Here is a 27,680-nt window from a genome sequence, read left to right on the forward strand (position 1 = left end):
GTTGTAGAAAACTGTGGAAATTTTTCAACACCAGTCATTTTCTGAATATTTCACTCCAGGGTCCCCCATTATTTTGCTGTTCATTTGACATGTGACGCTTAACAACTCTTTGACATTTTTGCCCACAAATTTGAGTTTATTTTCAGTCCAGTTAGTGCGCTTATAAAATGCTTTATTTCTGTGTGGTTTAAAATCAGTGTCTGGATGCACACGGCCCTTTTCCACCGCTGTGACTTCATTAGGCAGAGGACTGACACTTCTCAAGTGGCTGTCTGACAAGATGATCCACATGGACCCAGAGAAGACGGTACAAGCACATTTGCTGGATTAGGCATTCAGGGGAAACTCTGTCTATGTAGATGTGTTTTGCAAAAAAATGTTTCCTTCTAAATGACTAAGACTTTTAAACGACAGAGAAAGCAGAGTTCAGAGAGCATTCAGCGATGTGGAAGAAGATAAGCAGGGTTGTGTCTCAATACGCTCACTAGTTTAGGAGAAAGTACTCACTTACGCAGTCCTGCAGTGTCAAACTAGTAATGTTGTTTTCTTTCCGTAAGTCATCAATAATGATCCAATTTGTGTTCACAATATACAGATTTACATTACAGAGAAGTAGGGGCAGAAATATTTATCAGGACAATAATGTAATAATCAGCATAATCGCTTGTTCATTTACTCTCATCCTATTGTTATTTTAGCATGCGGTGTTGCTTTTATTTTATTTTTTCTACTGCCATCCCATATAAACATAAGAGACAGTTAATTAATTGCAGGGTTGTTTAAACCCCTGATTGTGTATCCGATTGGAGCTCGCCTTTAATGTGGCAATAAATCTCAAATGACTTTGAATTATTGTTCTGAATTAATATTAGAAACAGCTAATTTCCTCCCCCTGATTACAATGACGAAAAGGATCCAGGCCCGTAATGTGAATCTCTGACATTGAGCGGCTACCTCGAAAACCATTTCAAATGTTCCCCCATCACACGTGCCCATCCAGTGGCAGGGTCGTTTCAAATTTCGCCATTAACCGCAAAGGCTAAATGACTCAATTGTGAGTCACCACGGCCGTGGCACGCTTTCATTTGACGAGACACTTCAGAGGCATGCTCTCAATTTTAATTAAGAAACACAAATGACGTTCGTTTTGTCATATTGTTCAGCATATCTTAAATCATCCTCAGGCTTCCATTTAAAGGGAGGTTGGTATTCTGAAGCATAATGGCTCAATGGAGGGAATCAGGAATCCATCGGTGAGGAAAGGCGCTAAATAATTTATGGCTTTAATCTGTGCACTGAGGTGTGAGCTCTATGGCTGTAATTATAAATGCAAGGAGGAATTATTGCAGAATACTTTAACTGCATTAGGAGTCATCAGATGAGCTATCGTGATTGCCTGCTTATTTCCAACAATGGAGGGCACGCCGGTGTCAGGATGTGCAAATCACCAGGTGCTTTCTCCCATTTACTATCAAATGTCACTTTCCTGTTATAAAACAGATACGATGGGGAGTGGTAATTGGTGGTTTGATTGCTATAAAAAAGGAAGGAAATTGCATAAAATGTTGCAAGTTCAGAGGGTAATTATAATTTTTCATGCTTTCGGAAGCTGAAGAAATGATAAGCGATTGTAGATAGCCGAGTGACATCATCAGGGTCAAATGTTATAGGTGAGAATGGGGTTAGTTGTCATATTTTTCACTCCGGTGAACATTTCACGATTTATGTACAGTAGTCTTGGCAACAAAAACAATGAAAACTGAATAATTTCACCATTTCCCAGAGAGAGAGAGAGAGAGAGAGAGAGAGAAAAGAGATACAGTTCATTCAGAACACGTTTTGTTGTGTGGGGTGTAATCTGGCATTAAACAGCCTTTTATTAACAATAAAACTATGAAAAACTAAATCATGAAAGAGCAAAAATTTTAAAGTTTTTTGACCAGCACATACAAATAAATTGTATAAGTTTATAGCATTTAAAATGCATGACAAGCTGCCCTGACCTGGCATTTATTAAAAATAATGCCTTGAGAACAGTACAACGTTTAAAGCAACCTGGATTTATTGTGTTCAGTAAAAAAAAAATAAAAAAAAATCCTACTGTACATGGTAAATATAATCAAATACATTTTTCTATAAAAAAAGAAAATCAAAACAATGATTCTCCTTTGTTCCAATCAATAATAATGGATTTTAAGTGAAGACTTGTAGACCGTTAGAAAATGTTAATGCTTTATTTGTATTGGTATAAAAGGTGCAGTGTTCTTTCGTCTCACAAAGCATTTTCTGATGAGACACTTTTTTCTGCAATGCTAAATATACATTAATGTGAGACTTCCTCATGTCAAACCTGTCCAAATCTGTAAGCCCACACACTGAATCTGCGCCTAAACATGATTAAACTTTTATTAAAGTGCTTTTCTGTTCTATCGTTGTGACACAAACATTTTACAGAGCAAATATACTGTACATTTCAGTAAATGTTTTTAATGTATGTCTGGCTACCTGTTTGAGCACCTGTGTGTTCACACAAGTGCACGATCAGATCTGGAAATTACAGTCAATGCATCGATCAATTTGTTGTTAAACGTAATACAGTTAAAACTTGCCATATCATACAAATAAATAGTAGTCATAGCCAGAGCTATTGCATGCAAACATCAGCATTTATGTCTCAAGCAGTAATACATTTCATTTCTGGTGGTGCATTTGAACAGGGTGCAAAGACTTATGTCAATGACTTCTTAATCTCTTTAAGATTATTTATTTTCTAACAGTACACTTCAGTCTAACCCAGCCAGTGTGTCCATTTATTCCTCGATATGATGCAATGTTAATTCTGAAGTTGAACTTTAAGCATTCTATGTAATGCTACTTGAAACATTATGGAAAAAAATGGGGTGGAGTAGACAATTTGACCCGTGTTTTATAAAAGCAGAGCAATTACAGTTATTTATCAACAAGATAACTAAAAGTAGTAAAAATCAACAAAGCTACTCTTTGTCCATTTCCACAAATTGTGAATGATTCTCTGGGGATTTACTGTGAGTTTTACTCAAGTGAAGTTTGACTGCGTGATTGCTGGCAAATGTCCGACTGCAAAGCTTGCATTTGAACTTTGAGTCAGATTCCTCTTCTGTGATCTGCGAATCTGTCGGCCGTGCATTGAGTGCTTTTGAAAGTTCAGGCTCTGTTACTTTAGTTGGATGTTCTATGGGTAGTTTGTTCATGTCCTTGATTTGGAAACCCAGGTGGTTCTCCAGGTGGCATATAAACGCAGAGGGTGTTCTGAATTGCGATGCACAGTCATTGCAGTAGAAGATCGGATGGCCAGTGTCCATGTTCTTCAAAAACTTGGTCCCTCCTGTTTTCCTAAGCTGGTACTTGACATTGGCGAGCCAGTGGCTGATGGTGGTCATGGAAAGCCCAGTGAACTTGGAGATGTGCATCCTCTCTTGAGGCCCGAGGTCTGAGAGGAGATACTTGCCCTCAGAAGTCTGAAAAAGGCTGGAGGCGAACTGGGCTTGAAGGATGAGCAGATGTTGGGGGTTCCAGTTGGACTGTCGGCCTTTGCGCTTGTGAACTGAGTACAATTCACTGGAGACATCTTCGAATCGTCGCACGTCTGTCTCCAGTTTCATGGCAGGCACTCTCGCTGGCATTGAGGGCTTTGGGGTTGTGGCTTTGGGAAGAACCTTCACCATGTCCGCAATGTCAGAGAGGGCATGTTTCTGGGGCACTGGAGTGGAGGACTTCAAAAAGAGGGAAGGGTTTGTTTTGTTTTGTTTGTGTTTTGTCAAGTCTATTGGTTGATCGTCATTTGTGTACATGAAGCTATTTCTGGGCCTGAGGGCAGCAGATGCTGAGAGTGCAGAAACTGGTTTCTCTAAACCTCTATTCAATTCTGAAAAGATGGATTGTGTGCGATGGGAGAGGATGCTTTCAGGCTTGGGTTTGTTTGCTTTACCCAAATGATTGTTCAAGACAGACTGTAGTGCGCTTAGAGGGTTTATGCTGAGAACTTCCTGGGAGTCACTGACAAGCTCTGAAGAACTGCTGTGCCCGTTGCTGGCAGGGGGGCTAGGTGATGGGTTCCCTCTGTCAGAAAAAGCTGGGCTCAACTTCCCTTTGATTGTGTCATTCTCTTCACTTACACAGTCTGCATCAAGCTTTGAAGAGGAGGAGGAATCATCTTGACAATCACTGTCATCGTTCTCCACCAAATCAAACCTACAGCTCTGGCTCTCTTTGCCATCAGACGCGCAACCCCTCTCCTTTTTGATGTCCAAATTGTGATGTCCCTGGAAACTTTCAAGTCCCCGAAGTCCCTGATAGAACTTTGCTTTGGGTGCGATGGCTCTGTGCTTGTGGTTGAGATTCTGCTTGAGCTGGATGGGAGGAGAAGAGGAAAAGGAGGCCGTCTTGATCACCCCTGAAAGCTGGTATGCCGCATGAATGCTGGGGTAAGCGCTCCAGCTGGGGGTCCCTGTTTGAGCTTTATTGATTGCCGAAGCCACCGTGTTTGCTAAAGACTTGAGAATGTCACCGCCTCCACTGGACCCCTGCTCAAGGTCTTCTTCTCGCAAGTAGGGATACTTGAAATTGGCGTCAGTGGACTTCCGGTCCTCCTCATCTTGTTTGTTGTCCTTCTCTCCATTCTTTTCAGCTTTGTCTGGTGACATGTCCCTTGGACTATCCCTCTCAGAGTCACCAGATGGTGTGCTCTTTGGAGAAACCTTTTCTCCTTCAAGTTCGTTCACTGCTGGATCAGCAAGTGTCTGCATTTTCTCTATTGCTAGAGGATCGAGGGCTAGTTGTTTGCCTTTCTTGGAGGCAGAATTTGTCACTTTTATGAAGTGGCCGGTGACCATCATGTGAGTGGTGAGCTGCTGGAGTGTATCGTGAGAGCTTCCACACTCCATGCACTTCAGGATCTGAGATTTGCAGGTCTCAAACTGCCATGTGTAGCTAGCACCGTTTTGATAGCCAATGCGGCTGTTGGGAGCAATGGCGAGGCCAGATGACCTTTGTGCCTCACTGTAACCTGAAGCCCCTGTGGTGGAGTCGGGTGAACAAGGCCTTGTGGCTTCAAATGCACGTTTCTTTGCTGGTGGGACTAATTTGGGAGTGATTACTGGAATGGGTTCTTTCAAAGGCACTTTCTGGTAATGCTTCGTTTTGATCATGTGGACACTTAGGTCTTGCAGAGAATCAAAAGAGTGGCCACAGAACATGCACTTCAACACCTTTTGTGCATCTTCCTTGCCTTCCATGTCTTGAAGGTTCCTCTTTCGGTTCTTGGATGATGAAGTGGAGGCGATGTTTTGTCTGTTGTGGTTGTCATCCTGGTAGTGGCCACTCTTGTTCATGTGTACCGTCAACTCCACCAGGGTGTCATATGCCGCACTGCAGTCTTTGCAGCGGAAGCGGCTGGCGCCTGTAAAGACAGCACTGCACGCTTTGCTACTTTGCCTGTACAGGTGGACGGAGCTGAATAGATTAGGCTTTGACACAGGTTTCGGGGACAGCGTTTGCTGCAGGGTTTTTGAAAGTGCGTCCTGGTGCCAGTCAAACTCGCTCTTGGTGCTCCCGTTGGTGCTGTCACAGTTTGCTTTGCTGCCAGTGTTAGCAACCTTTAAATCTAGTCCAATCTTTGACCAGTAGGAGTCTGAAAGGAAGTTGGCATAAGCAGCCCTCATTTTCTCCAGGCTACTGTGCATGTCATTCTTCAGTTTTGAGCCCTGGCTCTCTGTGTCCTTCTGACTTGCTGGTGGTGAAGTTTTAAAGTCAGACAGTCTGTCACTGCCATCGCTCAGACGGGATTCCAGCTCAACCTCCTGGTTGGAGAGGACACTGACCGGAGAGTTCTGGAAGCTGTAGCTGCTTTTGTTGTCAATGTCTTTGTCTTCTTTGTCCTTGGAAGTGGGCCTCTCAGAATTCTCCTCCTCGGCCTGCATTTCATTTTCGCCCTCCTCCCCTGTGATTGACTCTTGGACACTGACATCATCATCTGGCTCATATGCTGAAAACAGAAAAAAAAACAAAAAAAACAGAGAATAGTGTTATTAGGGCTGTCAAATTAAATGTAATTAAATTAGTTTCATTAACCACTGTATCATGTAATTAATCACAAATATTCACATATATCAATATTTCATGAGAAAAGACCTCAAATGCATATAATTCAAATGCTTTAGATACATTAGGGTTAGGGTTACTTCAAGTAGCGCTTTTTAGTTACATTTACATTTTTTTTTAAATAATTAGACATACTGTAAATGAATTAAACCAACAACCCTAGTTATAGCTGTACAAATAAAACAAATTTCAATGTCTTTTGACCATTTATACAATATGTATGAGCATCAGATCTTTAAAAAGGAAAAACAGGAGAATACAAAAATGAAGTTGATGTCATTTATTATTAGAAATCGCTGTGTAGTACTGTCATCCTTCTTCAAGTGTAGCAGTGTAATCCCTTCTCAGAGATGCTTGTGTGCCTGTAATCTTCTCCTGGTAATAGTGGGCAATTTGGCAGTATGTGTGATTCATAAGTCACTGACTTAGTTTTCTGAAGGTTTCATCTGTTTACACATACCGTATGGGTGCAGAGTAAAAGGTGATTTTCTCTAGGTGATACGCATTATTGCAATAGTCTAGTTGTAAAACTATTTGATAGGAGCCTAGTTGATTCCTGCACATTTCAAAAAATAATGTAAAATCTGCTTGATATATTTCACTTTTAAAGATTAAATGGTTAAAAAGTAGGTTCACAATGTCTGGAAAGTTTTTATTTACTGTCAATCATTCTCATTCAGAATGAGGCAAAAACATCATAAGACCGCATAAATGCAGTTAACCTAAAAATTGTTAAATGCAACCTGGCATCCTTCTGATCCCTCCTGAATACTTGCTGGCTACAAATTAACCACTATTGACTAGACTCAAAATCATTTCCTAAATCTTTCATCACTTCTTAAACCGTGCTGTATTATTCACTTAATAAAATATATCCAAGGTCGTCAATTACATCAATCGCCTCAGTTAAGAAAAATCAAGATCATCTAAATTTTATGAACACATATTTGGATAGCACTCGGCATTTCAAGTGCTATTACGCACAGATGTGCTCTGTTAAATATACATAGGACCTAACAGCCTGGGCCAGGCATTTTCCTTTATTTTTCTGAACTGGAGATGCTCAATGAGGGCAACTCTCAAATATGAGGGCTAAAAGTGCTACGTTTTGTAGCCCTCACCATGTCCTGTTCCTCTGGATTCTGAAAATAAGGCTTTTTATCAATATGTCAAAGGTGCTTCAGAAGTAAGCCTGGAGGTGAATGGCTGCAAATGGATAAAAATGGAGCAGAGATTTAGCCTCTCCAAACAAACCCAAAGAATGGGGTTCCTCGAACTAGGGGGTATGCCCGTAGAAAAAGCTTCCTGACGTGCCACGACTTTGATCTTCCGCAATGAAAATTTCTCAAATGACTGACTGCAATGGATGATTGCATCCCAGAATGTGCTCATGCACTAGCAGTTTCCAAGAGTAGCATCATGTTTTATGTATTGCAATGTGTATATATAGTTTTGACATAAAAGGAGTGATATTGTGTGCATAGTTTCTCTGTGGTGTCGCAAAGGTTTGCAATCACTCAACTGGCGTTATGATGGACAGCAGTATTAGCTGAGCTTTAGATTATTTACAGGATGTGTGGGATCAAAAAATTTAAAATATGGAGACTGAAAGTAAACCCTCCTTTGCACTATTGCACAATCCTTGTCCTGCTACAACGAAATAGTTAAGTCATGGTGCAATGTGATTTTTTTTTTTTTTTTAGTGACTGGCATGTTTCTGCATATCTCTGTGTTTATAAGATTTTTACGATAGTTACAATCTAAACAAGCAAAGTAACCATGACACCATACACCTGGAGGAATCAATCGACTGCTATTTTGATTGCGGTTGAAAGATAGACAGCTACATGAAAAATGCATTAGTCAACCACACTGCATTTTATTGAACATGTAATACTCTTCAACCTAACAAAAAATCTGGACAGGTCTGAGGAGTGTCTTATTCAGAGCAATTCAAATGGTTTAATGCAGGTTTCATTACTTGGACATGCAACCATGTTCTCAGACTTCAAAGCAATCTAAACCCAAATACTTGTTCATTTTGTAGTATTTTGATATATTCATTTTATTTTGACCCTCAATTGCTCAGCTGCATAAATTTACCTTACTAAGACATTGTTGCCTATTAAACAAATTATTTTTACATCTCAATTAATTTAAGGTGTTTTATTCTAGAAGTGAGGTTGGAAAACAGGTACCATTTGTGTCCCTTTTATACCGTGACTTTGTATACTAAACTTATACATGCATAATTGTTATGCATAAATTTTTTTGCTATGTCAAACCATGTCAACTCTGTATCACTGAAGGTGTGTTCACATTCAACATAAACTGCCGTTTCAAAGTTTGTGGTTGGTAAGATGGTAAGATGTTTTTTAAAGACTTGTATTTATTTGATTCAAAATGCATTAAAAGCAGAAATAATATGAAATATTATTACAACTTAAAATATTTTTTTTTTATATATATATGAATATATTTTACAATTTAATTTATTTTTGTGATGCAAAGCTTTATTTTCAGCATCATAACTCGAGTCTTCATTGTCACGTGATCCTTCAGAAAACATTTTAATATCAATTGATGAATGCATCCTTGCGGAATTAAATGATTTATTTAGTAATGAAATATATATATTAATTTAGGTTGAATTGCAAGAATGCAAAATTACTAGCCTGATAAAACCAAATGATTTACTTTAAAAAATGTTCTTTTTTTTCTTCGAAAAACTGATGTGGGTGGCATTACTGAAGTCACTGTTCCCTGTCCTCCGATTTCTTCATCCTCTGAACATCTGGAGTACACATTAATACAACCACAGACACATGTTAACCTTCCAGACCCAGATCTCTCCGTTCATGAATGGTTACATTTCCCTTCCTTACCCATTTGTAACAGGGCACTTGCGTTAACCAGCTTGTGATCCCTGCCAAGCGGCAGGATTTCGGAGTACAAGATCAAACACAAGGACACCTCTCCCACAGACATGAGATACACCAGCCTTTCCCAAAATCCACCGCTAGGATGCAGCCACTCTAGCAGGCCAACAGCAGTCCCTCTTCTGTTACTGATGTCTGAGCCAATAGAACAACCATAGCATAATTTGATCTCCAAGGTGGGCTATTTGTATTAATTTCAGTAATGTTCAATATGCATTATTTTGATTCGGTCTAAGCAGCGCACACATGAATGCCTTTTGTAATCGTGCGTGCATGGCACCTCATTCATTTAACCTCTCAAAGAAGCCAGGCTCATTCGCCACAGGCCCGTGCACCATCGTTGGTCTCTCTGTGCTATAACAGAGCAATGAAAACAGCCATCGGTCCAACTAGGCTTACAAAATAAGGCACTGGCAGAGATTTAGCATGTCATAAACTTCTGTAAACCCTCCAATCTGTGTCACAACTAATTTATATCTTCAGACAGGGATATTCAGAGGTCAAAAAACCGAAGGTGTCCATCATAAATCAGCCATTAAGTGTTTATAACATTAATCCATTGGGAAAGACTCCTGGCATAACACAGCAGCAGCTGGATTTCAAAGAGCTGGCTGATTCCCAGCCAAATGGCTGCAGAAGGGCGAACGCTAACATTAAATGCGCCTTTTTCACATCTGATTCATATATATACAGTAGTGGTATTATCATGGAGTCAGTTCTTATTACTGTAAGTGTGATCAAAGGCTGGAACAAAACTGTTTTTTAATTGTAAAAGAGACAGTGATGTATTTCCAGCTTTTTTTTTTTTTCTTCGCACAATGGTGTCAGACGTTTAGATGAAACGTATTCTAAACCTACAAAAACTGTAATGAGTTACTGATTTTGCACTTTGATGGATCAAAGTGAGTGTAATCTGTATCATTTCCTCTGGCACCATCATTTTAATGTACTCATGAAAAAAAAGTGCTGTCTTGAAATTCCATGCACCTAAAATTAAGTTATATGTGTCTTTTTTAAAGAGTTTAAGAAAGAGTACAATATTAAAAAAGAAGCGGAAAAACTTGAGCTTTACGAAAAAAGCATTGAGAAATGTAATATGCATGTGTAATTTAATAAATCGCTTCAAAAGGAGGATCCATCAGACGTCTCTGTTCAACTTTTGATGAAAGCAGCCTTTATACAGAAAAATAGAGATGACAGAAGTAAGATATAACTTTTGCACATTTCATTTGGAATATATTAAGCTCAGATTTATTTATTTTTCATTTTTTGGCTTTTTGACAGATATCAGTATCAGGAAGTTAAACTGAAACGTATTATAAGAAGAGATTAAATGTATCTTATACTGTATAATTAAAATAAAAAGACAAACTCTGATTATCAAATCATGTATACATTTGTTAAATTATTCTGCTAGCCATTAATAAAAAAATATTTTAGAATATTATGAAAATATATAAATAAATACTGAATTATTTATTTGACTTTGAATGTGTATAATTAATTTTTATTAAAATATTAAATGTTAACTAATTATTTATTCTTCTCATCAAATTACTGATGTCATTTACATTGTATTTTAGCTAATTGTATTTTTTGCTGTTTAATTTAACATTTATATAAATTTGATGTTGATGTTCTCAGGCTGTGTGTCCAAACTCTTGCAACAGATACTATATTTTTATAAAGTTATTATAGTTATTAAAGTTATTAAATTAATTTAATTGTATTTCTCTCTTCCAATTACTGATTACTCATTTACATTGTATTAAAGATTATCAAGTATAATAATACATTTACAATTAAAAAAAAAAAGAAAAAAAAAAAGAAAAATATATATATATATACTTTTTTTGCACTTATTTTGATATTGGGGTGTCGAAAAAAATCTATAATTTTTTTTATCAATTATTTTTTTTTTTTATTCCTCCTTTCTAATTATTGATGTAATTAAAACATGAAAGTATAACACATTTTGATTTTAAACTACGTCTATGAAAACTTACATCATTTAATAATCCTTGTCATTCCTTCCCTACTTATTTGTATTTTTTATTCTTTGATGTGTTTTTTGTTCTGTTGCTGTCATTCTGTTGCAATGCCGAGTTTCTATCACAAAACAAATTCCTCGTATGTGTAAACATACCTGGCAATAAAGCTTATTCTAATTCTGATTCATTCTGATAATCATAGCATAGCAAAATACTGTACATATGTGTGCCTATATTTTGATGTTGATGTTGTGAGGCTGTCCAATCAAACTCATGCCACAAATGGTAGATACAAGTCAAATAATGTAGAGGCTAAAATATACATGACATGAGCACAATAAACAATAATCAGTCACCGCTTCTAAAACAATGCACAGCTCTGGATCATGTGCAGCGACAGAATTAGACAGCGTTCACACAAATTACTGAGAAACTCCACTAATTCAGAGGGAAGAGGAATAATAGCATTTAAAAACGTGGTCTACGAGGCATGCAGGTTTTTTTTTGGTGGACGTGTCCTTTTAGCGTGCCACTGCGGCGGACTAATCATCCCCTTTGAGACATGTGAGGGTCTGTTGGGGGTAAATCTGTCAGTCAGCATTCAGTCAGGGATGTGATTTGCATTAGTTCAAGGAACCAATGTAACATTCAGGCAACAACTTTTCCCGCCGCGCTCTCGTTTCCCACGTGCGCTAAACTGCCCTAATGCTAATATTTCTATCAGCGCGTCATCAAACATTTACCCCCGTAGCGGTAACATTTCTATAATCGATCGGTTCAGGAGGGCGAACAGCTGCAACATCTCTGGCCCTCTGCGAATATGTGAAAGGTAACGCTAGCGTCGCGGGAGACCCTCTAATTCTGAGGCGCTGTTGACAGGTCTGGCGGTCTGCGCCACTTTGGCCACGGATCTACTTGCCGTCTCAGGCTACAGTTTTTGCCGCGTGCCGATCAATAGCTCTTTTTACTTCTCATTGATTGTCTAGCAGCAGGAGACACCTAAGCAGAGGCTGTTATGACATTTCTAGATTTCCCCCTGTCCTTGGAACAATCAATTACACGCGCATGGCAATCAAAACCTCTTTGCAAAATGAACCTGCTCCGTGACATTTTCATCTCCCGGATTTATGCCATGCTTTAAAAAAGAGAGAGGCGGAATGGGAGAGCGAGCGACAGAGAGAGAGAGAGAAGGCAAGATTTTCATGTCCCACATAAAAAGCCTTCACACACACACACACACACATGCATGTGTGCTAACGAAGCAGGTCATGCGAGAGCTGTAATCTCCACTGCAGTCGCTGCTGCACAGACAGGTCTTTGTTGGACACACTGCTTTGGCTATTGATTTTTGTCATAAGGTATGACAGCCAGGATCACCGTGGGTTTACCTAACTGTAGAGTTCAAGAGTCTTGCGGCGTGTCGAGCTGCGGAGCATGGATACTTTGATAAATCGTATGCAATAGCAAGACATTGTCATTTACCAGCGCCTGCCTCTCCCAACACATCTGCAGTGTAGCACAGTCAGCAAAGAGGCCTATGGTAGATGCAAAAGCAACGTGCTCTAACTGTTCAGAGCAGGTTAACTGAATAGTTTTTTTTTTTTTTTTTTTTACTAGACTGTGTAATTTTTAGTTTTTTTTTAATGATTATGCTATTTATTTTTTTATATAATTATAGACTTTTAAAAAATATTTTATATAATGTATTTCTAACTTAACATATTTAACATATAAGTTTTCATTTTCATACAAGTTTTTGTTAAATACTTGTTACTTTTACATTTTTCTGTTCAGTTCAAGTAAATTTAGTTAAGCTTTAGTAAATTTTAAGTGCTTATATATATATGTATGTTTAGCTTTAATTTATTTTTATATCCATTATAGTTTTAAGTACATTTTGTTAAGCTTGAGTATATTTTTAAAACTTCTGTTCAGCATTAATTTAATTTGATTTCAGTTTTAGTTGACAAACACTTTGTTAGGCTTTTATTAGGCATTTTATTAGGTGCTTTGGTCATTATTAAAATATATTTCTTTAACTTTATTTAAATTTCCATTTAGTTGTAGCAATTTTAATACTTCAGATCATATTATATTTGTGTTAGTTGCCACGGAAACAGTTTTTCATCTAATATTTTTATTTCATTTGAGCTCAGCTTTACTTCAATAAATTGTTTGTTTTGTTTAAGTTTTACAATAACAACACTAATAATAAATTGTTTGTTTTTTGTTTAAGTTTAACAATAACAACACTGCTACTAGAAATGCTTTTATTTTTTTTTATTTTAATTTTTATTTTCAATAAATTGTCTTCTAAACTTCTAATAATATATAATTCCTGCAGATAAATGCCTTGCAAATGTAAATGACACCAGTAAAAGAAAAAAAAAATCAGATTTTTATAATAAAATATTATTGAATAAGTAATATTTATTTTTTTCACAATTTCTATCTTAATTACAATACACACTTAGCATGCCATTGGATGTCTGGCTATTTAATAAATCAGTTTAAAGTGTGGCCCTGCTGACGTGACGTCAATTAATACTTAACAAACCCAATTAAAGCTTTTCCCAGTGTATCGCCGCAAACATTCTCCACGTCTACATTTACACTGACCAGAAGTGAGAAATACCAGATCCATTCAAGCACAAAAACATGCTCATCCTCAACAGTCTGGCCTCTGAAACAGATTATAAAGATCGATCAAATACTTCAAATAACAACACAGACCTATGATTATCAAAACAATGTGTGCAAAAAATCCACTTGATATGAAAAAAGGGTAAATATACTTCATGCAGAAGATGTTTAGATTGCATTCCTCTCTGCCTACAGTATGTTACTGGTGTTATTTACATTTTAATATAGTTAAATTGTCTCATTTTAAAAATAGGTATTACAGTATAATTAACATTTGAATGCAGTTAAATCTATAATATTAGTGACACCTCAATAAAATCGCTCTTAAAGCATTGCAGTGTTATGTGTTGTTGACTGCTCCACAAACCTCTTCCAGGGCTCTGGCTGGAAACCAGGCGGCGGAGAGATTAGAGTTCATTTGTGCATGCATGACAGAGATGTTACTTAAAGCACATTACTTCCTTGACTAAACAGGAGCAATTCATGCAGATAAATGCCTTGCTTTCATATACCCACACATTAAATATTTAATATAATCAAATACAGGAGTCTAAATTCTGGCTTGGAAAGTTGCAGCAATTGTGGGTTTGATTCGAAGCTTTTGGAGCAGCTGTGTTTGATACTGAGTATCAAAAGACATTCTTTGAAAGAACACGTTTGGCTAAATTCAAGTGAAATCCAAGAGAACATTGTTCAAAAATCAAAGATTCCTTTTATAATAATTAAAAGTTATGTTTACAAAAGCACTTTATGGTCACAAAGGCCTCGTCTGTTATAAACTGATCCTTCACCATTTGTGTCATAAACATTTGTGGTCCACAAACTGACAAACATGGGGGATCTTCTCGCTAGTAACAAAGTGCTCCTCTGAGACGTCTCTACCTCTGCTTCTGCACCAGCACACAAGCTCCTGATTCCAGGACGTTGATGGAAGCCAGGCTTTTTAGAGTCAGCCAATGACGGAAGATAGTGAGCAGTGGGAGGGGCTAAAGGCGGGGACTCCTCCTCCTCCCCTGCTGCCTAAAAATTGTACTGTCAATTCTAAAAAGCACAAAAATCTAACCAAAGTTCTTAACTAAAAACAACAACAACAACAACAAAAAAAACAAAACAATGTAATCCATATATTTTACTTTTTCCTTAAAAATTCCCAAATATCCTTAAAACTCAATATTTGTACCCAAGGAGCAACATTTTTATTAAAACAACTGTATTTATTTGAAAAAAAAAAAAAAAAAAAAAAAAATATATATATATATATATATATATATATATATATATATATATATATATATATATATATATATATATATATACAATTAGTCCCAAATAAAGGTTGTATAGAACTGTCAATTCTAAAAAGCACAAAAATCTAACCAAAGTTCTTAACTAAAAAAAAAAAAAAAAAAAAAAAGTAATCCGTATATTTTACTTTTTCCGTAAAAATTCCCAAATATCCTTAAAACTCAATATTTTTACCCAAGGAGCAACATTTTTATTAAAACAACTGTATTTATTTGATAAAAATAAAATAAATAAATATATATATATATATATATATATATATATATATATATATATATATATACAATTAGTCCCAAATAAAGGTTGTATAGAACTTCTTTATTACTAATTAATTATTACTTTATTACTAATTAATAATTACTAATATTATTATTAAACTTACATACAGGTAAGGTATTGCAGTAATTTTTCATTAGTTTATTTTATTTTTTAAATAATGATTAACAATCGACAGCCCCAATAAATAAGCAAATAAGTGTACATATGTACATAAATAAGTACATACATACATAGAAAAAGACTATATTAATTGACGTAATGAGTTACTCAAAAATGTGCTTGATTTTTGTAATCATTCTTATTAAATGGAAGCACTTCTAGCATTGTGACATGGGTCATGACCACTAAAGTGTCTCTACCTCTCTGTCCCTCTATGGACTGTCCCGGGCTTTTGCTCCAGTATGAGCGAGATGAGGCCTGATGGAGGAGCCCCCATCCCTCCCTCTCATCTGAACCAGAGCAGCCAAGCAAGCAGCGTGCTGCTAATGAAAGATCATCAGGCCTTGGTTTATATTTCCTGACTGAATGTCAGTCAGGAATGTTTGCACCATGGAGAGAGAGAGAGAGAGAGAGAGAGAGAGAGGATGCTGTACTTTTAAAAGACCTGCCAGCTAAATAATACACTCTTTTGTTCAGTCAATAATAAATCAGAAAGCAAAGGCTGAAACACATTTTGTTAAGTGTTTGCCACTTAATTTATTAAAGGCAAAGACAAAAATTTGACAGGAGAGAGAATTTAAGAGAATGCAAGAAAATATCAGAAAAGTTCACAATCATATTTGAAACTGCATCTCCCATATGAGTGAACTAAAACTACATTTTAACTAAAAACTGAAAACTAAAGTAAATAAATTAAAACTGAAAATCACACACACACAAACAAACACAAACACATACAAAAAATAAATATACTACTAAAATGATAAAAACATTACTAAAACTTTAAGTCAAATTAAAAACACTAATTAAAAATATCAATACAATCTATACTAGTATCTGAATAATACTAAAATAAAACTGCTAACCGACTTCAACTCAGTTTGTTTCAACCCTCTGTTTTGCTGTTTGTCACTCTTATTTACAGGGAACATGAGATAGGACAGGAAATCACATCATAAATGTCAGGAAATGAACCGGATCCAACACAAACGCTAATCTGAATACACATCATGGAATGTGTCACAAACTACATTCAAACTCTCACGTCCACATGCATTAACTGCTAAAGCCACAAAATTGAACTCATTTTCTGTGGCTACTTGTTATATTGTACACTAAAAGACATGCAGCTTTTCTGGTCCCCATTGAGTTCCATAGTATGGAAAAAGAAACTTTAAACTTTCAAATGTCTTCTTTTGTTCTCAACAGAAGAAAGAAACTCATACAGGCTTGAAACAACATTTTTGCATAATAAACATCCCAAATATGCTGAAACGCAGAACAAAGTCATGACATTAACAAATGTCACAGGACACAATGAGGGGCGAGAGCCTGGGACACCTCACTTCCTCTCAAATAGCTGCTGAGAAACAACACACTGTCCTAAATGAAAGTAGAAGGGACGTCCTGGTGGAAACCGATCCGCTGGGACACGTTCCCCTGTCCTCTGTGCTTCATATGAACAAAGCCCTCGTGTGGTCTTTGTCACAGTCACCTTGTCTGACATATATAAAAAGGACTGAACGTACCGATGATTACAAAGACAAAGAAGTGGGGTACTGGATCAGAGAACACATAACTCCTCTTTTTATCTATTCTATTTAGGGAGTTCACATTGTAATGGGATTCAGATGTTCTAATTGATTTTTCGGGTTCGAGAACATGCAAATACTTAAAGAAGTGATGATCACGACGTGTTTTTTGTGACCGAACATCATTGAAGACATCTGTGTGAGACTTTTGACATCTATGGACTGTTTTTAACGAGCCGGCGATAAAATAAGGATCTGAATACGCCTCCAAAAACTGTTGAAGGTTTCTCGAGATTTAAATCACACACACTTCTCACGAAGGGTAAATTGAATAGATCTCAAACTTTGGATGAGAAAGAAAGGAGAATGTTTTCATTTGCTCATCCTCGTGTTACTTCCAAACCATACATTTTCCATATAATGCAAGTAAATGTGTCAGAAAAAGCACTATTAAGTATAAATATAAAAAGTCCATAAAACAAATCTGATGATCCCATACAATAGTTTATGAATAGAATAAATGAAATATGGTGTCATTAGAGTGATGTCACACGTGATGGGCTGAGAGCTATTGGAGGACAGGATTTTTATTGAATAATGATTTAAATTGGTGTCATTTAAAGGGACATTTACCTAAAATGAAACTTATGTCATAATTTTACTCTGGCATTCCAAATTTGTATGACTTATTTTCTACTGGAAAACACAAAAGAAGATATTCTGAGAAATGTTCGGGGATCCAAATGTCCAATAAATAGGGTTATTTAGAATCTATGTGTATTAAAATTTTAATCAAATTAAATGCATCCTATGCAGATTAATCAAAATGGTCATTTGTATATGTATACACACACACACACACACACACATTTATTAATATGAAAATATCATGCAATTCATTTGAGGGCTTTTTTTTATAACATATGTTTTTAATGATTTAATTGAAATTAATCACATTAATGTTCCAAAAATATCACCAACAATTCTATATTAATTGATATTATGGGCTTTTAAAACAGCATTGCACCCCATTGACTTTAAATGTTATATAGGAAAAACATTTCCCAGTCCCCGTTCACTTTCATTATTTGGCAATGAGCAACCAGGATATTTTTCCAAAACTGGCCTTTTGTGTTCTTGGGAAAAAAAGTAATAGTGGTTTGAAATAGATGAGGGGGAATAAATGTCTGAATTTCCATTTTTGGGTGTACTATCCCTTTAAGAAGACCTTAAATATCATTTAAATATAATTAAATATAAAAACTCACCATTTGTGTTCTTTGGAAGAAAGAAAATCATAGTGGTTTGAAATGACAGAGCGTGTGTAAATGACAGCAGAAATGTCATTTATTTTGTGAACTATTCCTTTAAAATCATTTGCATTTTCACATCCCCTCCCTCCCAAGCAGACGTTCTATGGATCTTTCATTAGATTCTGGCCCCCTCCAATCACCACTTTGTCTTATACAAGCAGTTTTGTGCAGTTTTCAGCAAAGGATACATTTCTTTTTATATTCCAAGTTCATTAATAGTAGATAGCCAGTTTTTCCCTTCATTAAATACAATGAGACTTCCCAGTGTATATGAAACAGAAGCATGTGCTGTCAGCTTCTTGTGAGACCAAAGGCTGTTTGGTGGCACAAATAAAGCGAGGGAAGACTTCTCTCACGCCAAAACCTGCAACACAGCAGGGAGTGAACACCAAAGGGAGAAAGAAAGAAAGCAGAACTCTTCCAAAACAGACCCTCTGTTCACGGTTACTATTCATTTTAATGGCGAATTTGTCGGGAGTGTTTGTCAAACGTCTTCCGTACGATGATTAGGGACCGCTGTTTGCTTGAAAAGCACTGACTTCGGGATGCGCCGGGAGAGCGTTGTCACTCGGCGACAGCCTGCGCCTCAGACAATGGCTGCCCGAATTGTGAGAAGTGTTGGCAAAGGCATTCCCTGAAAAGTTCCCCCTCAATGCTACGTTTCTGCTGTTGGTGGATATTTTGTTGCGTTGATATCAAGTTGTTGATTAGAATGAAAAAGGAAGCCACTCAATTGAAAGGCTAAAAGCTCCCCACAGAGCAGTGGCAGCTACCGAGAGAGATTGACAGTCCTCTTTTGAGTCAACTTTTTTTTCCACTTCATAAAAGAGTAGCTGCATGCACTGTCAAAGGAGTAAAGTTGGCGTTTAAGGGCAGCAGGATTTCAAACCGCATAGACAATTTAGCTGGAAAGCGAAACCACAACAGAAAGTACAGATTCTAACCCTGTTTTTACTTGATGAACTTTGAATAGCCCATGAAACAGCATGAGTCACTTTCTTAAGTTTCGTATTGACATGATGGATAAATGAGTTCCCGGTTTGAATGACTAATACGCTTCTATCATGTAACAGTGGCAGAGGAACAAATTATTTGTTCCTTCAAGGCTGTAATGACGCTGAGTAAATTATTCCTAACAAAAAGGAAATGGGAGGAAATTATTAGACTACCCTTTTGTGTTCTTGATCTTAAAGAAGAAAAGCAAGATATAAAGACTATTATATATTGAACAGAATTTTTTTTTAAAATTATATATATATATATATATATATATATATATATATATATATATATATATACAAGTTGTTACAAGAATCTAATTAATCACTAATTATATTTGCCGTTGAAAATACCCTCCAGAAAATATATAAAGCCATTATTGTGTTAAATAAGAAATTGCAAGTAGATATTACAAAAAGTAGCTTTAGAAAGAACTATTTTATTTCATTCAACATAAAATGTATTACACACAAACTATTAGGCTGCAACGGCCTAACACAGACTATGAAATATTAAAAGAAGATGATTTGAGACACATCTCAGTATTTTTTCTTCATACGATGAAAGCCACTGCTAACCAAATCAGCTTGGTTATCAGAATTATTATTTTTCTTCTGGTACCAACATTCTACATTATTTTTTTTTATGTTCCACAAAAGAAAGTAACTGTTACAGACTTTTTCTTTTTGGTTGAATTATCACTATTTATTTATTTTTATTAAATGATGCTCTAAATAATAACATACGACTGCCAGTAAACTGAATCTCTTTAAAGAGTAAGTCGTTGAGTCATTCATTCATTTGATTCGTTCAAACTGCTGATTCATTCAGGAATGATGTAAACAGCTCTCTTAAAGGAACACTCCACTTAAAATTCTAACTCCCCTGGAGTTTAAAAGTTGAGTTTTACTGTTTACGAATCCATTCAGCCGATCTCCAGTCTAGCTGTAGCACTTTTAGCTTAGCTTAGCATAGATCATTGAATCTGATTAGACCATTAGCATCTCGCTCAAAAATGATCTAAATGGTTTCTATTTTTCCTATTTAAAACTTGACACTTCTGTAGTTACATTGTGTACTAATACTGATGGAAAATTAAAAAAGAAATAGCAAATTTCTAGGCCGATATGGCTATAGGAACTATACTCTCATTCCAGCGTAATAATCAAGGAACTTTACTGCTGTACCATGGGTGCAGCAGGCGCAGTGATATTACAAAGCACCTGAAAATAGTCCCCAGCTACTTTGTGTATTTGCAGCAATAGCAGAATTAATAGCTTCACCCATGGTACGAATGGATTCAAAAGTTAAAAAAAAAAATAAAAAAAAACTTCCTTTAATGTATGAGCAATTGAATCATTCAAAAAAACAACAACAACGAATCAACGCTGTATTACAATTCTGTTGTGGCTTTATAGGTAATATCTTCATTGGTAAAATTTAGCAAAAACAAACATTATTGTGTTTAAAATATGACACAATGTTAACTTATTTACTGAACTTTTATTAAAAATCACATTTCGCACTCATGCTATTGGGGAAAAAACAAGCAATTTTGTAATACTGCACTAGCTGCTTGTTTCTGCTGATATCGCTTATCATACAGTATGATATAAATATGAAACAAAAAACAAAAATTCAAATTTCTTAAATTTTAAGGGCATTACTGCATATTATAGGCTACAGCACAGTGAGTTGTTCCCCTGTATCATGTTTGTCAACGGTTAACTGTATAAAATATAAGAACATGTACAGGTCTGAGGGTGGGGCGGGTGTGCTCAAATATTTTAATAATGTTATTTTTTCATAACAAATTAATTAAATTAACTTGCTAAAACAGCCTTAATTATATTATAATTATATAACAATTGACAGCAATACATATACATGTGTATGATTGCAGGGAAAAACATTTTTGGACTACATATAAATCGAAGTATGAAATAAATAAATTATACAATAATTATTTAAATAAATAAATTATAAAATGCTGTTTAAAATAGTTGGAGGTGGACACTACTGTCATGGCTTCGAGTCTCATGTCCAGCAGGAATTTTCAGTGGGGGGAGTGGATAACCAGCGCTCTCTTTAACCCTCAATATCACGTCTGAGGTGACACCCTTGAGCAAGGCACTCAACCCCCAACTGCTCCCCGGGCACTACAGCAATATACTGTAGCTAACTACTGTGTGTGAGCACTTAAATGGGTAAAATGCAGAGAAAAGATTCTTAATATGGGTCACGAAACTTGGCCACCTGTCACCTCACTTTGACTTTCTTTGCTTGACCATTGACTAAAATCAGATGCCATTAAATCTCCCTGTAATGCCAGTACCAGACGAGAGATGTCTGTCACTTACATCTTAAAATGGGTTAAAATGTAAGTGACAGATCTATTTATATTAACAAATACATTGATATCCTGTTTTTTAATTAGTTTTGTGAATTATCCCCATTCCAAAAGTTCTTTTTTTCCCAGACACCTAATTCAGAGTGACCTGCTTTCAGATCTATTGGTGTTGAGTTTCTTAGTGAATTACTTATCAGTCTACATAATGATCACATCCACCTCTCAGCCCTTTTGAGATTCCGAGTCGCTGAGGGGTCTTAACCAATAATGAAGTGGGAGGGGTGTTCTGCTTGCTAGAACGGAATGGCATGGCCCCTTCCGCCGAAGCACATCTGAAAGTGGTTAATTTATGGAAAAAGAGCGGGGAAGGGAAAGCGGTGATATGGAACACATACCCCCATGTGACTGAAGGCTGTACACCAGCAGGGGGAGGAATACGAGGAGAAAGAGAAAGGGAGATACTGAGAGAGAGAGAGAGGAGGTGAGGGAGGAAGGGACCAGAGCGACAGAGGAACGGTTAATGGAAATGAGTGACAGGCTTTCAGAATGATTTACAACGGGCGGGCGCCGGCGGAGCCCGGTACTTTGATGGATGATCCTGAAAGACGGCGAGCGACCATAAATCATGTCTTTAAATCATTGACAGAGATAAAGGAGGGGGCGAAAAAGCAATGGCACTGACGTTCATTCTTCCAATAATGTACATTGACGAGTTACACTACCGAGCCTTAATTAAAAAGTGAACGGAGGCTCTGCTCTCTCTCGCTCACATGTCCCCCCTCTTCTCTGCTGTGATATCAGCGGTAATTAAAGATGCGTCGAGGCCCCGTCCCCGGTCTTGCTCCCACTTCCGCCGGTGGCTCACAGTGGCCAGATTAGATAGACGCTTGGCGAGGAGATAACGTCACTCCCCCTCCTCTCCTCCCAGTGAGGGGCCTCATTGCTCAATGGCTTTCCACTTCACAAAACACGCACAAATACACACCTGCTTTCCCTCCCAACTAGCTGCTATGAGTTTGTCTACTTCCCTACGCCGTCTGTACAGGTGTCTGACTGGGACTGTGTTTATAAATTCAAATATCCTGGCATAGCTTGTAGCAGCGTCTTTGTAAAAGCAGTAGAAAATGGCATCCGCACAAAGACGCTGGACAGTTTTCAAGCTACATGGATGTGGCAAACAAATTTTGGAGGGCGGCTGCTTCCAAAGCGACTCTTTTCTGCAGTGAAGTGATGGATGTCAGGAGTAGAAAGGGAAAGAGAAATAAAGCGAGACAGGAGAGCGGGATAGAATGATAAAGCTGGAGAAGACAAGCCCTGAAGAGGAAGTGGCAGACGAACCGAGGAGGCAGCATTCCACATCAGCTGGGATCCTCCAAAGTGCATACAATGAAGCAGCGAGGTGAAAGTAATCCCAAACATCTGTCCTGGGCGGCACGCACGCACGCGCCGCCTGTTTGTTCCTGTTCAAGGAAAGAGGCATTAGAGAGGGAGGATGGGATCAATTCATGCATTACTGCTCTGAGGGGATCCAAGCGAAAACGGTGCTCTGTTGTTATACATAGCCTCGAACAAGACGGAGACAGATGCAAAGGCAGGAAAGAGGTGGAGTGCAAGGCCCTGGTACCAAACTGAATGCTGTGCGGTCGCTGCATTGAATGAACACACTACATGACCTCTTTATGGGGAATGTGGCTTAGCAGCTAAAGTTCAGGGCCTGTGAAAAAAAGGCTGCCAGTTCAAGTCCCTCAAGGAATGAGTCTTATACCAAAGAAGATCATTAGATGGATATGTAACGTTTTGAGTGTGTGGAATACAAAGTTGAGCGCCGTATGAATGGATAGATAGATGTTGCATCTATCTGCACTGTTACTGACATCCCTTCTTTGGATGACTGCATTGTTAAGGATTTTAATGAGGGTGACTTGATGGTACTGCCATGGCTTTGACTCATCATTGCTGGATGTGAGTCTAAACAACCAGCCAGTCTTTGACAATCAGTGAAACCGTGTTCCAAACAATGAGACATTGAGATCTTAGATGCTTCTTTTACTGCTTCTTATGTCACTGTCCTCAGCTGTCAGCACTTCAAAAGACATGGAAGTGGGTCTTACGTCAGAGGCCAGACCTCCTTCTGACCTGGCCACTTAGTGCAAGTCATGCCTGAGACTGTAACCTTACACCATGGCTCTGTGGGAATTTGTGCAAGTGTGTGTGTTGGGAGCATACTAAGAGACAAAAAAATGTCCCTCCAGCTGGACGATGACATTTTGGCGGTTCCAAAAAGAAATTGCGGCAACAATAGTGCTCCTGTGGTGCAATACTGTGGCACTGTTGCACCAACCATGAAGTCTGGGTCTGGGTATTCAATCTGGTAACTATTTTTCATCGGATTCTGAAGTTGTAAATCTATCATGTTGGATCCCATGGTGACATTTTCAAACATAGCCTGATGGACACCTGAAATAATTAAATGTCATTCCTCTGTTTGAAGGTTTTCAGGTTTAGTGCCACATCTTTCTATCCATCTGCTATAGGCAACCTGCAATGGCATAACTCGAATTTGATTCTATCAAAAATAGAATGCATACTTGATTCTCGACAAAGATGAACTGATGAAGAATTGCATACTGTGATACGAACACACCAAGAAACTCAATAAACTCGAGAGAGTCTCTTTGTCTTGGAGTATTCACTCGACTCGGGGCCCTGTGATGTTAAATGGTCTTAAAAGATGATCCATACAATAATGAAGTGCGCTCTCCCGTTGGCTGGCCTCCCAAATGCACAACATAATCAAAGCGAAATCACAAGGGGATTCTGTGGAGCTGCTCTGTGTTTGAAGAGCAAACATTTGTTTTATTTGCTTGTCACAGACCTCTCGGATGAATCCACTAATGACAGCGAAATATTAATTGATGTATATGAAATGTAAATACCAATTTGTAAGGTACAAGTGCTGCTACGTCAAAATGATGTGAATGTCAAATTGACGTATACTAAACCTGAATTTCATCCTGAGGTTTATCAATCTCAGATCAGCAGTGGAAGTTATAATGAGACCTCAGTCTTGTTCGGTCCTGGTCTACCCACGCACTTGCTACAGCGTGGATCCCACCCTCTCCCATGCACACTGGGTCAGACCACCCTGTTTGCAGCAGTGGCGGCTCAGGCATCTGGACTTGCTGTCTTGTTGTTCTTGGAATGCAGTGAAAGCAAATAGCTTCTTAAATGGCCCCCTTCGTTCCCAGACAAAACCAAAAAGCTGTAGAGCCATTCATCAAAAGAGTCGGACAACCTGGTCCTCTACCTCCCCCCCTCCAGGCACGGCCATATCCCCTCCCTGGGTTTTAACTAGGACTCCATATCATTCCAGAAATGACAAATGATACTTATATCTGTGCCCTGTGCCGAATCAATAGGCATGCAGAACGGCTATCCATCTTGAGAGCTATCGACAGCTGCTGCCTGACATCAGGGGAGAAGCGCCTGGTGGCTTTATTCAACAGTGAGACAAAGCTAATGGCTGCATATATTTTCCCTGAAGTTTGTAAACTGATTGTCCTGTCTTCAGCAGTATGAGTTTATAGCTTTTAATTCTTTATCTAGCCACTTTTCTTTAGTATATAGTGCTAAAGTTATGATAAACTTTAACTACTAGCTTCTTTGCTCCAATAGGTATATTTTAAAAGGTTTAAGTAGGATTTCTTTCAATAAACATCAAGCCAATGTCAATTTTATAAATTGCAATTTTTTATCTAGCCTTCTGCAGTACTAAAGTTATGATTTTTTTTTTTATCTAGCCTTCTACAGTACTAAAGTTATGAAAAACCTTGTGTTTATCATAGTGCCACAGCAGCTCTTTGGCTACTAGCATTATTTGCTAGGTACATTTTCAAAAGTTTTAGGAGGATTTCTTTCAACAAACATTAAGGCCAGTTCAGTTTTATAGCTTGTAATTTTTATCCAGCCTTATTTCCATAGTATACTATGCTAAAGTTATGACAAACTATGTGTTTATCACAGTTAGCGGCAGTATTCTTCTACTGGCTCTCTTGCTACCTCTACTTTGCAGCAATAGGTATGTTTTTAAAAGTTTTAGGAATATTTCTTTCATTAAACACATTGAGTTGACAGGTTTTTTCTTCTTCTAGCTGCTTTTCTATGGTATCCTGTGCTAAACCTATGGAAAACCTTTGACAAGTATAAAAGTGAAATACTCCCTATGAAAGCTAGCAGTACATTTATGACCTTCTGTAAAGGTATGTAGGTTGCGCGCAAGGCTAGCACCTGCCTGTGTTTACATGGCAGTGTATGCTGCCGTGAGCTGATGGTGGAGCGATAGGAGCCCGGGCTGCACAGCACCGTCTGTATCGCAGCAGCTGACAGATAGCACTTCAGTCCAGTTTTAGCAGCACCTTCTCTTGAGAGACCATGATTGATGACTAGCACTGCCACCTATATCCATTTTCCCCTCCGATCTCTCAGGCTGAGGGTCCACAAAACACATTTCTCAACATTTTTCAAACTACCTTTCAGGGCTCTTTATGGAAAGGAAGTTAACAAAAACATAAGTTTTGAAAAAAAATGTTTTTAAAGAGATGACTGATTTGAAATGGTGGTATTCTAATGCATTATAGAATTGTAAGGAAGTCTGCATAAGGTATGAACAGACTGATCTTAATATGAATGTGAATACAATGTACTGTAATCAGAAATAATACTAAATATGTCCCACTTTTATTAATGGCAAATAATTGTAAAATCAAGTTAATGTACAGAATGGCCACAAAAATAAAAATACAAATATCACTACAAATGTGATTTAATTGGTATGTGTCATTGTGCCTCAAATAAATATATAGCTGAGTATTGTCTGTGTTACAGGGAAAACAAACTCTATATCTCTTAATGATATTTATTATAATATGTACAGGTTGAAAAACAATGGTCCTAGTACTGAGCCTTATGGTACTCCATTCTGAATTTGTGATTGATATTCATTTTGATGTTTTCTAAATGTTTTATTTAATAGCTTAAATTATTATATTAAATATTAATGTGTTAAGTATCATTACATTTAATATTAACTTTAAGTAAGTGTCCAATACTGGCAGATACAGGTAAAATAGCAAATATGCATGCTTTTCAATCTTTACGTCATTTTCTGCCTTTATAAATACTTATTTCCCTGTTCACACAGGACCACATCCATGGAATTTAGAATCAAATGTGTTTTATAAACAAGACCCCAGGATTCCCCTGAGACTATCAAGAAAGGAAAAACAAAAAATGCTGCAGCTCAGACAAAAGACAGTCCTCTGTGTTTTTGTTACAGTCTTAACTGTTTAGATGACATCTTTTGAAAACCAGGCATCCAAACCATCAGTTTTAACAATGCCACCATAAACGTGTTAACAAACACTTAGCCTAGCCATCTGGATGACAATTACACAGGAACAAACATACTAGCTCAGCAACTAAAGGTTGGGTCATCAATCACAGACAATGGTCATAATCTAGATGACTGTTTCTGCTGAGACCCAGCCTAATAACCCAATGAACTGCTGTGTCCAGAAGAAACATGTTTTAGGCCCTTAGCTTTTCAGTATGCTAAAGGGAATAACAATGACATAGCCGTTGCCTATGTTTTGTCATTTTATTCAAATGAAACAGCACCAAAATCTTGCATTCTATCCATAAGTTACAAATCAACAATGTATGCATATACTGTACATACTCCTGACTATAAGATTTTAGATATATACATCTAAACAGTGGAGTTTATTCTCCAAGGTGTCCTCCGGTCAAACGTCCACAGTTAAACCAATCCTGCTCTTCTCTTTGAGTAGCTTAATTAATTAACATTTTCTCTTTCTAATTGCAATCATGTGCCCCTTGGGGAGTCATCAAGGGACTATAATTGCAATTACACATTTGGATGAGTTGGTAAAACAATGTCAACGTACACACCAAATCTGAAGAGATACAGAACGAGGGCTTCAAGTGGGTTAGTTATGCTTCCTGGCGCGGGT

The 27,680-nt window shown here is 37.4% G+C and overlaps 1 protein-coding gene across 1 annotated transcript in view; it reads right to left on the reverse strand.

Moving 5' to 3' along the window:
* Nucleotides 1-2,218: 2,218 nt before the first annotated feature.
* The window catches only part of LOC113065673 (teashirt homolog 2-like), a 30,970-nt gene continuing 5,508 nt past the window's right edge, over nt 2,219-27,680 (reverse strand). The window contains exon 2 of the mRNA XM_026237120.1: nt 2,219-6,022. Within this exon, the coding sequence (XP_026092905.1) occupies nt 2,994-5,957 (2,964 nt within the window). The 5' untranslated portion in view covers nt 5,958-6,022 and the 3' untranslated portion in view covers nt 2,219-2,993. The remainder of the gene's footprint in view (nt 6,023-27,680) is intronic.

Source organism: Carassius auratus, chromosome 48 (assembly GCF_003368295.1).
Source record: "Carassius auratus strain Wakin chromosome 48, ASM336829v1, whole genome shotgun sequence".
In the NCBI taxonomy this organism is placed as follows: Eukaryota; Metazoa; Chordata; class Actinopteri; order Cypriniformes; family Cyprinidae; genus Carassius; species Carassius auratus.